Raw genomic sequence first — 12500 nt, 5'->3', positions numbered from 1 at the left:
ATCCTCGCCGTCCATGATCCTCATGCTTTGAGGGCCTCTTCTTCGGGTAGCGCTGACGTGCCTCCTTTCAGAGGCCTTCGGGAGTGTCTGAAGGCGGTACTACGGATCCTAAAGAAGGGAGAACCTCTCCAGTGGGCCCTTGGAGCCCTGGATCAAGGCCGAAACGAAGGAGAGGCACGTTGGGTGATCTCCTGAAGAAGGTGTTCCTCCTGAAGAAGGAATACTTCTCCTGAAGAAGGAGGTGTTCCTCCTGAAGAAGGAGGTGTTCCTACTGCAGTGGGTTCCTTGACGGAGGGGTCTTCTTGAGGGAAAAGGACTCTTGGCTCTGGGCATACGTACACACAACGTCCACAGCAAACACCTGACCCCAAAGTCGTCAGTTTCCGAATATGATACGAGAGTTCTTAGATGGGAGTGTCGGAGAACGAGCGGCCGTCACGCTGATGAAGTCTCCTGAGGAATTCCCTTGGCCGACGTGACGCGACGTCACACTTTCTGACTTCTCGTGATGCAAGGAAAGAGTTTCTTCGTGGAGGTCGGATTTCCTTCTCCTTCTCGACTCCAACACCGTAATCGTTCCGCCAATCAACGGCAAGAATGACACAACAACGACATGACGTCATCTTTTGTCCAGCTTCGCGTTTTCCCAAATCGTATCGTCCACATAGTGATCATTTTCACACGGAAAATACGAGCTATACAGACGAAAGGAAGTTCTTTTTGAATGTTACTTTTCGTGCCATGTCCTAAGTTTTCGTTCAACTTAGGTGAGCAGAAAGGGACACGCCCAAACACAAATTCCTCCCTAAAATTCAAAATACAGATAAAAATAGATTTTTTTGGTGTGATTTTGGAGTGTCTTATCACTGTTACCAATGACGCCCTCCTTCTTGAACCACTGACGGTCCTTTTGCGACCCCAAGTTCTATTCTTGTATATTTCTGAGAAATGGGGAACCCAGAGAAGTGCAGCCAGCTGCCAAATATTTTTAGATTTCAAACCAAACGTGCAGCGTAAGGGGGGGGGGGTCATATAACTTTCCTTACATGCAAATCACACATAAATATGTTGACGTTAATGCAAGTATATACAGCTACACACAAACACGCACAGACGCGCGCGCGCGCGAACACACACACACACACACTGGTATGAATGAACTCTCAATGTGTGTGTGTGTGTGTGTGTGTGTGTGTGTGTGTGTGTGTGTGTGTGTGTGTGTGTGTGTGTGTGTGTGTGCATGTGTGTATGCGCGCGCGCGTGCCTGTTTCTGTGTACGAATACACACAAAAATACAATTACATTCTCTACAACCTAAATAATCAAAACGAGGGAAAAAATACCCTACGTGCTAGGAGAGCCTTAGTAATCGATCCCGAGGCTGTATGGTTACGAGACGAGATTGGAAACCAACGCTCCACAGCAGACGAAAGAAAGAAATAGCCAGGCGGCGGCAGCAAAGCAAGAGGAGGGACAGGAAGAGGAGGGGGAGCGAAGTGAGAGAAAAAGGGAGGGGAGGAAGAAGAGGAGGAAGAAGAGGAGGAAGAAGAGGAAGAGGAGGAGGAGGAGGAAAGTGAGAGGAGGAAGAGGAAGAAGATGAGGCGGAAGAAGAGGAGGAAAAGGAGGAAGAGGAAGAGGTGGAGGAGGAGGAAGAGGTGGAGGAAAAGGAGGAGGAAGAGGTGGATGAGGAGGAAAGTGAGAGGAAGAAAAGGAGGAAAAGTGGGTGGAGGAAGAGGAAAAGGAGGAGGAGGAAGAGGTGGATGAGGAGGAAAGTGAGAGGAGGAAGAAGAGGAGGAAACGGGGGTGGAGGAAGAGGAAAAGGACAAAGAAGAGAAGGAAGAACAGCAAGAAAAGGAGGAAAAGGAGGAGAAAGAGGAGGAGAAAGGGTATGAAGAGGAAAAGGAGGTGAGGAAGGGAAGAGGAAGAAGTAGAGGAGGAAAAGGAAGAGGAGGAACAGGAAGAAAAGGAAGAGGAAGAGGATGAAAAGAAAGAAAAAAGAAAGAAGAGGATGAAAAGGAGGAAGAAGAGGAGCAGGAGAAAAAGGAAGAGGAGGAGGATGAAAAGGAGGAAGAAGAGGATGAAAAGGAGGAAGAAGAGGAGGAAGAAGAGGAGGAAGAAGAGGAGGAAGAAGAGGAGGAAGAGCAGGAGGACGACTAGACTTTTATCGTTAATTAAGCTGAACAAACTTTGTTTGAGAGTTGGCTAATGGTGTCCACTCAAGGCACTCGATAGGTCACTGGGGAAATGGCGGCGCGGCGCGACGCGGCACTGCAGGAGGGGGGGAGGGGAGGGGCACTGTCCTGCTGGCACCCTACCTCCCGCTTGGCACCTTGTGTCCCTCACCTGTGCTACTTCATCTCTCTCTCTCTCTCTCTCTCTCTCCCTCTCTCTCTTTCGCTCTAAACTCACGTTACGTCTGCCCTAAAGTATGAACTCGTCCTCGAACATGAAGTTGCCAATGCCGCTTGTTCTTTGGGATGATGATGATGATGATGATGATGATGATGATGATAATGAATATAGCAATGATGAGGCTCCTGAGACAGTGCCTTAATCCATTCCTGCTACGAGTGTGGTTGGCTCTCTGGTGAAAAAGGAAATAGGGGTCGCAGGCAGCGATCTTTCCTAACCTCGGGAACCAGTAGCGTTCCGAGTTCAGAGAGTTTTATCCATCAGTGGCTGAGCGGTCTAAGGCACTGTCTCAGGAGCCTCTTGGCGTCAGAGCGGGTAGGTTCGAGTCCTATGTACGAAGGCCATAAAAATTATCTGATTGATGTCGCTGTTCACAAGTGAATTTCTCATATATATATATATATATATATATATATATATATATATATATATATATGTATATATATACACATATGTATATGTATACATATCATATACACATGTGTATGTATATATATATATATCTTTGTATATACATATGTATATATATACACATATGTATATGTATACACACACACATACACACACACACACACATATATATATATATATATATATATATATATAAATATGTATATATGTAGTGTGTGTGTGTGTCTGTGTGTGTGTGTGTGTGTGTGTGTGTGTGTGTGTGTGTGTGTGTGTGTGTGTGTGTGTGTGTGTGTGTGTGTGTGTGTATCGGCCACCCGCTTTTATCATGGGTAGAATCAAGTTGTTTGCATATCCATGTGTTATTGTTATCAGTACTGGTTGCAGGATTAACAACGAAATCATATCTGAAGAACAGTGTCATCACATCCGCAGAAAGACACAGTACTGCTGTTGGCAGTAACCATGACAACGAGAACAACAACAATAACAACAACAATAGTGATATCCCTGGAGGGCACGGCTGTGTGCGGTTGAAGGAACGGTGGGAGGGGGAGGGGGAGGGGAGGGGGGAAGATGGGGGTTAAGTGTGGTTGGGGGCGTGGGAGAAGGGGGGCATGTACAAGGGCTGGGGGAGGGAGGGAGGGAGGGGGAGAAGAGGAATGAAGGAGGGGTGAAAAACGTGGAAGGAAAAGAGGAGAGGGGGGAAAGGAGGGAGTCAAGGAAAATTGGGGGAAGGGAAGGGAAGGGAAAAGTAGGAAGGGAAAGGGAGAATGGTGGAGGGATGTAAGAAGGGGGAGGGAGAAGGGAAAGGGAGGGGAAGGAAGAAGAGGAAGAGGAGTCAGGGAAGTAAGAGGGGAAGAAGGAAGAAGTGGATGGGGGAGAAGGAGGAAAAGGAGAGAGAGAGAGAGAGAGAGAGAGAGAGAGAGAGAGAGAGAGAGGGGGGGAGGGAGAGATAGAGTGTGTGTGTGTGTGAGAGAGTGTGAGGGAGAGACTGTGTGTGTGTGTGTGTGTGTGTGTGTGTGTGTGTGTGTGTGTGTGTGTGTGTGTGTGTGTGTGTGTGTGTGTGTGTGTGTGTGTGTGTGTGTGTGTGTGTGTGTGTGTGTGTGTGTGTGTGTGTGTGTGTGTGCTCGCGTGTGTGTGTGTGTGTTCGTGTGTGTGTGTGTGTGTTCGCGTGTGTGTGTGTGTGTGTTCGTGGGTGTGTGTGTGTGTGTGTGTGTGTGTGTGTGTGTGTGTGTGTGTGTGTGTGTGTGTGTGTGTGTGTGTTCGTGTGTGTATGTTCGTGTGTGTGTGTTCGTGTGTGTATGTTCGTGTGTGTGTGTTCGTGTGTGTGTGTGTGTGCGTGTGTGTGTGTGTGTGTGTGAGTGCATACATCGCTTCCCAAACCACAAGACTTATTTCAGCATGTAATGGATGCCCTGCCATCAACCTTACGAAAGGAGTGTGAGATTTTTCCCAGATGGAGCAAGAGAGAGAGAAAACACGGGAGCTGGTTCAGGAGAGAGAGAGGAAGAGAGAGAGAGAGAGAGAGAGAGAGAGAGAGAGAGAGAGAGAGAGAGAGAGAGAGAGAGAGAGAGAGAGAGAGAGAGAGAGAGAGAGAGCTGCTGCTGCTGCTTCCGCTGCTCATGAGAACAGCTGGTCGCGCCTGCTGTCAACATCAGCTCCAAACCCAAAAGCGACACAATATATTTACCTAAAACATCAGCTGATATTTTTTTTTACTAACTATTATCTATTTTTCATGTCTTCCTGTTGTTTATTAATTCCATAATTTGGCGACCATTTGCACCGTAGCCAGCCTCAGTATGGACTCAATGATCTCCTTTTTGTATTTTACTAATTCATTAATCAATTTATTCATCTCTTTATTTTATGTATTGCCACGCTGAAGAACTTCAGCTACTAGATACAAAATGACGATCTTTATATAATTCATTCTGGCTACTCCCTTCACCTGAAGAGCTGGGGGAGGAGGGGGAAGGAAAGAGGAAAGAGAGAGGGGGAGGGGGGAGAGGGGAGGGGAAGGGAAATGGGGAGGGGAGAGGGGAGGGGAAGGGAGGGGGGAGAGGGGAGGGGAAGGGAGGGGGGAGAGGGGAGAGGAAGGGAGCTGGGAGAGGGGAGAGGGGGAGAGGGGAGGGGAGGGGAGGGGAAGTGGGAGAGGGGAGACGGGGAAGTGGGAGAGGGGAGAAGGGGAAGTGGGAGAGGGGAGAAGGGGAAGTGGGAGAGGGGAGAAGGGGAAGTGGGAGAGGGGAGAAGGGGAGGTGGGAGAGGGGAGAAGGGGAGGTGGGAGAGGGGAGAAGGGGAGGTGGGAGAGAGGGAGGGGGAGAAGAGAAAGGGAGGGGGGAGAAGAGAAAGGAAGAGTGGGAGATGGGAGAGTGGGAGATGGGAGAGGGGAGATGGGAGAGGGGGAGGTGGGAGAGGGGAGAGGGGGAGGTGTGAGAGAGGAGAGGGGAGAGGGGGAGGTGTGAGAGGGGAGAGGGGAGAGGGGAAGAGGGGAGAGGGGAAGAGGGGAAGAGGGGAAGAGGGGGAGGTGTGAGAGGGGAGAGGGGGAGGTGTGAGAGGGGAGAGTGTGAGGTGTGAGAGGGGAGAGTGGGAGGGGAGAGTGGGAGGGGGAGGTGTGAGAGGGGAGAGGGAACTGGGGGAGTGTTGTAACCTTACTGAACAGATTTAAACAGTTCCCCCCCCACCACCAACAATGTGTTCACCGTTCAAGACACAACCCTTTACTTTGAACATTCCTCCTCCTCCTCCTCCTCTTCCTCCTTCTTCTCCCTCTTTTGCTCCTGCTCCTCCTCCTCCTCTTCTTCTTCTTCTTCTAATTCTTCCTCCTCCTCCTCCTTCTTCTCCCTCTTCTTCTTCCTCCTCCTCCTTCTTCTCCCTCTTCTTCTTCCTCCTCCTCCTTCTTCTTCTCCCTCTTTCTCTCTTTTCTTCTTCCTCTGTATTCCCCTCTTCCCTCTTTAGCTAATGGTGTTATTCCTCCTCCTCCTCCTCCTTCATTTCTCTTCCTCCTCCTAACTGATCTCCTCATCTTTCCCTTTCTCATCTTCTTCCCTATCTTCTTCTTCCTCTTCCTCCTCCTCCTTCACCTTCCCCGCCTTCACTTATCCAAACACTTTCAATAATTTTTGGCAATATTTGTACATTCAACATTTTTATTGGTAAACGTGTCCACCAACAATAATAACAACATTAATGACAATAACGAACGTAACAGTAACAATAATAAATGATGATGATCAAAACAATAACAACAATATCAATAATAATAAAAATAATGAACAATAATTACAAAAATTAATAATAATTAATAATAACAAGAATACTAATACTAATTACGATAATAACAAATATCAATAATAACAATAAAAATAATACGAAAAAAAAAATCACTGTCACTAGTAGGCTGTTTCTCCACCCTCCCTCCCTCCCCCCCACTCCCCCTCCCCTCCTAGAGTGACGTCATCCTATGACGTCACAGCCACCTGGCGACCATTAGACCAACTTCCCTTCCTCCCCTCCCTCCCTCCCACTCCCTCCCCCTTCTCTACCTCCCTCCCCACTCCCTCCAACCCTTCTCTATCTCCCTCCCACTCCCTCCACCCCCTTCTCCCCTTCCCTCCCACTCCCTCCACCCCCGTTCCCATGCACTCGACCCGTCAAGGGGATATTTTATTTGTTTTACTTTTTTTTTTCTAATCTCGTGACAACCACTGCCAACAACCTTCGCCAGTGTCAACACGTCCCCCGACTCTCTTGATTTTTGACACCCGTGCCAACAATGAAACGTGTCTGTTGTCAACAGTGATGAGAACGACAACACACACTAGCCGTACACACGTCTGCCAACACGATGACTTCTTCCAACACCAAAATCCCTCCCGAGAAAGGACTACGTAGTAAACATTGACAACTGTTTCCAACAACGGAAGTGCCCCTGCCAACACTCCCACGTTCGCCTGCTGACAACAACAACATGAGACTGCAATCCTGCTGCCAACACCAAATGTCTTGACAACAACTCACTGTGTGTGTGTGTGTGTGTGTGTGTGTGTGTGTGTGTGTGTGTGTGTGTGTGTGTGTGTGTGTGTGTGTGTGTGTGTGTGTGTGTGTGTGTGTGCGCGTGCAGTGCAGTGGACGTCCATGTATGCAAAAGAGGGAAGAAGAAGCGTCATTAGAGGGGAAACGGGGGAGGAAGAGGAGGAGGAGGAGAGGAAGGGGGGGGTGGCGGAGAATGAGAAGCAGGCAGGGAACAAAATATACGAGAGATGGCTTGGCGAGGAAGAGGAGGAAGAGGAAGAGAAAGGGAAAAAGAGGAAGAGGAGGGGAAGAGGAAGTGGAGGAAGATGAGGAAGAGGAGGAGGAGGAGGAGGAGGAGGACGAGGAGGAGGAGGAAGAGCAGGAGGAGGAGGAAGAGCAGGAGGAGGAGGAAGAGCAGGAGGAGGAGGAAGAGGAGGAGGAGGAAAAGGAGGAGGAGGAGGAAAAGGAGGAGGAGGAGGAGGAGGAGAAAGAGAAGGAGAAGGGAAAGAAGGGGGAAGAGGAGGTGGAGAAGATAAAAGAGGAGGGAGAGATGGAGGAAGAGCAAGAGCAGGAGAGGGAGAAAGGGGAGGAAGAGAAGGAGGAAGATGAGGAGGAGAAAGAGGAGGGGAAAGATGAGGAGGAAGAGGAGGAGGAAGAGGAGGAGGAAGAGGAGGAGGAAGAGGAGGAGGAGGAGGAGGAGGAGGAGGAGGAGGAGGAGGAGGAGGAGGTGTGATGGTCGAGCCTTTCCACGATTTCCACCTTTGTTCTGGTTGCTGCCCCCCTCTCGGGCGATTTTATTCCCCCCATAACCCTCCCGGGGGGTTATGGGGGGGTTATGAGGGATAAGTTAACCTTGTCGAAAGAGGGAGGGTTAATTTAATCTATATTAAAACCCATCCTTACTAAAATAACAACAATAATAATATCAAAAATGATAATAATAATAATAATAATAATAACAATAAAAGTAATAATACTAATAATGAAAATAATAACAAAAATATTAATACCTATAAATAACAACAATAATAGTAGGATAAGATAAACCAAACAATAACGCAATAATAACTATATCATTCTCTTTCCCAATCTCGCTCACTTGTTTTCTGTTTCTTTCAAACACACACACACACACACACACACACACACACACACACACACACACACACACACACATATACACATAATACGCACTATACGAAGTCTGAGTTCTCATCCGGGAGAGTAAAAGCTGTCCATCATGAGTCCAGCACGTGATCCAGTACCGTGTTGAGTCAGCCACGCACACAACGTTCGTAATTACGGTCACCTGACGTCACGAGTCTTGTCATTCGGCAACAACTCCTCCTCCTCCTCCTCCTCCTCCAAGAGTGACACGTCATACCTCCTCCTCCTCCTCCCAAGGACGACATCAGCACGACCACACCCACCTCCACCACCATTCATAAACATTTTCACCATTTAAAAAAAAAAAAAAAAAAAAAATTCACCAATCTTCAACATTATCCCCGATGACATCATCATTGCCACTATCACCGATTTAACCATCACTGTCGAGGCCATTCCTGTTCATTTGAACATAAAACGTTGGCTTTCTACAATTACGTTATTGAACAATGTGATAGTAACTCACAATTTAATATTTTACATTTTTCATTTTTTTTAAACTATTGTTACGTCACATATAGATAATTTTCATCTCGAACTTCGCCAGTATAGAATAAACAGCTTTTACCAACTACACCATGCACCATCACCACCTTCATTATCATCGTCACCACAGCCACCAGCGTCTCTGTCATCACCACAACCGTCTGTCATCACCAACCGAGGCGGTCACGTGACTAGCTCCTCCAGTGACCTGACCCCCGTCCGAGTATCTACTGTACTCCTCTTCCTCCTCCTCCTCCTCCACCTCCTCCATGGGGGGAGGGGGGGACGGGACCGCGTCGGTGCTGGAGAGGAGGGAGGGAGGGAAGAGGAGGAGGAGAGGGAGGGAGGAAAGAGGAGGAGGAGGAGAGAGAGAGAGAGGGAGGGAGGGAATGGGGGTAGAGGGGGGTGGCTAGAGGGATTGAAGAAAGAGATGTGGAGGAGGGAGGGAGGGAGGGAATGGAAAGAAGAAGGGAGGAGGAGGAGGAGGAGGAGGAAGAGGGGGATTATGGGGAGAGGAAGAGGAGGAGAAGGAAGGGGGGTAATGGGAAAGGAGGAGAAAGAAAACGAGACAGAGAGAATGGGAAAAGTGAGAGGAGGAGGAGAAGGAAGGGGGGTAATGGGAAAGGAGGAGAAAGAAAACGAGACAGAGAGAATGGGAAAAGTGAGAGGAGGAGGAGGAGGAGGAGGAGGAGGAGGAGGAGGTGGAGGAGGTTCCAAGCCCCTTGTAAGGAGCGAAGCCAGCAAAATAAGGGCTTTCAGATATTCAGAAGGTCACACATACACACGCGCACGCACACACGTACACACACACACACACACGTACACACACACACGCACACACACACATGACATCCTTGAGGCTGCTGTTCAACACTTGCGTAACCTGTGTTTGTGTTCAATAGACAATGAACAGGGTTTACACCTGTATCGTCATTTATTCAACACCAGTGAACACGCACGCACGCACGCATACACATGCAGACATACGGACATTCTCACACACAGATACATATATACACAAAAAATGCAAAAACACACACAATTCACACAAACATATACACAAACGTACACACAAACACACATTCACACACATACACACACATTCACACAGACATGCAAACATACATATACACACATTCACAAACACAAACATACACACACATTCACACTAACACACATCCACACACACACAGACACATTCACACACACATACAAACATACACACACACACACACACATACACACACATTCACACACAAACACATACACAAACGTACACACACAAACACACATTCACACACACAGACACACATTCACATACAAACATACACACGTACACGTACATACGTACACACACACACGCACACACACGTGTCATGACGGCTAAAAGAAATGTCTTAGGGGTAAGTCTAACCTTTCTCTCCATTCTTGAAGTTATCTACCATTTATTACTGTTAGTATTATTACTATTCTATCATTAATGTTACTATTACTCCAATCATCACTACTGTCATCATCCTTCCATACGTTGTGTGTACAGTAGAAAAAATATATAACAATAATAATAATAATAATAATAATAATAATGATAACAATAATAATAATGATAATAATTATAATCATCATCATAATAATAATGATAATAATAATAATAATAATAATGAATGGAGAAAAATTATTAATTCAAATGAATAACTTAGTTTGAAGCCCGCACATCATTATTCATCTCCGTAATAATTCTTCAGAATATTCTTCATATCTGAGCTCCACCTACAACATAGCACCCGGGGCAAAGGTGACAGAGGCTTCGGTTGCATATAAGACCCTCCTGAGATTTCGAATAAGAAGGAAGAAAAAGAAGAGGAAGAAGAAGAGGATGAAGAAGGGAAGAAGAAACTAAAAGAAGAAGAAGAAGGAAGAAGATGGAGAAGACTAAGTAAAACATGATGAAGAGGAAGAAGAAGAAGAAGAAGAGGAAGAAAAGAAGACGAAGGAGCGGAAAAAGAAGAAGAAGAGGATGATGAGGAAGAGGGGGAAGAAGAAGAAAAAGGAAGAAGAAGAAAAAAAGAAATTCTGAGAACTACTTCCATATCTCACAGCAACTTCCTCCACCGCTTCCTCCTCCTCCTCCTCCTCCTCCCCCCTTCATTTCCTTCTCCTTCACCTCCTCCGCTTCCGTCTCCTCCTCCTCTTTCTCCTCCTCCTCCACTTCCTCCAACACCACACATGTGTGAAGACATATGCACACTTAATTGATGTACACAAACATACGTACACACGCATACACACACACACACACACACACACACTTGAGCGAAGCGCGCGCGCGCGCGCGCGCGTGTGTGTGTGTGTGTGTGTGTGTATTCACCTTGGTCTTTGGATCACGTGTTGGACTCGTGATCGACAGCTATTTCCCTCCCGGAAGAGAGCTCAGAGCTCGTATGACCGATCTATGGGTAATGCTATGACCTTACATACATACACACACACACACACACACACACACACAAACACACACACCCAACTCCCCGCCCACGAGTCAGAGTAACGACCCGAAGAGCAGCGATACCGAAATAATTTCGGCCCTGGGCAGGATTCGAACCAGGTACTGCGAGCACCACCGTACGTGACAATCCAGCACTCTATCAACCGCGCCACCGAGAACATGCATGTTAATACTACGAACTCTAGGCTCTCATCAGAGGGGGTAACAACTGTTGATAAATAAACACACACACACACACACACACACACACACACACACACACACACACACACACCACATATGCATATCTAGTTTCTACACACATACGTATCCACATTAATGCATAACACATACACAATTACACACGCATGAAAAAACGCAGGACTCGAACCCAGTCACTGAGCCTACCACTCTATACCCTCCCCCCATCCACCCAATACTGAGAAAGGGCGGGGCCCATTCGGGGGCGGAGCTTCTTCCTCTTTGCCTTCTCATTGGGCGAAAATCTTTCGTACGAAAACGGTTAATTTTGTCAATGACTGAATACAAAAACTAGATAACAAGGCCCATTTCTTGGTCGACTTCCTAGAACCATAAATCTCATAGAAACATGTAAATAACGTTAAAATACATGCATACACACACACACACACACACACACACACACATATATATATATATATATATATATATATATATACATTTTAACAACCACAATGCACTTTAATTCTAAGCCATCAACATCGGGAGACCCAATGGAGGCCGACATGCAGGAATTGAAATGCGGTACTGCCAAGGACTCGAACCCAGCAATCACATGACAAGTGCCGTAGTAACTTACCAACTACACTATCAAGAGAGAAAAAAAGAAAAATAATAAACAAATACATAAATGAAATCCACAAATAATCAACTGAATATAGACAACCAGAGAAAAAATAAGACAAACTAATCAAAGAATGAGAACATAAAACAAATGCACAATTACACAATCAAGCAAAAACAAATAAATAATATAAGAACACAAACATACAAAAAAAAATGAATTATCTTAATAATGTTTTCAATCTTTAATTTTTCTAATATTCTTATAAATCATATAAATAAAAATATTAATAATTCCCTTTTAATTATAATTTTAATATAATGATACATGAATATTATTAACAAGAAAAAAACGAGTAATAAATATCCGATTGAAGGGATAGTCGTGGCTCCTAAACTGAATAAAATCACCTGCCGCCATTAGACAGAAAAAAATTGAACACAATGACCTGGTTCAGTGACGTCATCGGTTCAGTGACGTCATCGGTTGAATGACGTCATATAGTATCAAGTGTCACACGGGTGGGTGACACAGAGATGACACGACACTGTGTCAGTGCTATATAGGCATGTATACACATACACACGTACACGCACACACACACACGTAAACACCCAAACATACACGCACACATACACCCACGTACACACACACAAGCACGCACGTACACATACACACAAATGTATCCTATACGAGGTC

The 12500-nt window shown here is 46.2% G+C and overlaps 1 protein-coding gene across 10 annotated transcripts in view; it reads right to left on the bottom strand.

The window, feature by feature from the left end:
- LOC143035253 (echinoderm microtubule-associated protein-like 2) overlaps window positions 1–12500 on the bottom strand; it is a 223588-nt gene that overhangs the window by 81342 nt on the left and 129746 nt on the right. For 2 of the 10 annotated variants that reach the window (XM_076202065.1, XM_076202071.1), the window contains exon 2: window positions 1–805. This exon is cut by the window's left edge and continues 46 nt beyond it. The exons of the other annotated variants lie outside the window; for them this stretch is intronic. In XM_076202065.1, coding sequence (XP_076058180.1) covers window positions 1–24 — 24 coding nt within the window. In that variant the 5' untranslated portion in view covers window positions 25–805. The remainder of the gene's footprint in view (window positions 806–12500) is intronic. 10 annotated transcript variants of the gene reach the window in all.

Source organism: Oratosquilla oratoria, chromosome 18 (assembly GCF_046742065.1).
Source record: "Oratosquilla oratoria isolate Oo_2021 chromosome 18, ASM4674206v1, whole genome shotgun sequence".
Classification (NCBI taxonomy): Eukaryota; Metazoa; Arthropoda; class Malacostraca; order Stomatopoda; family Squillidae; genus Oratosquilla; species Oratosquilla oratoria.
This window is presented reverse-complemented; position numbering and strand designations above follow the sequence as displayed.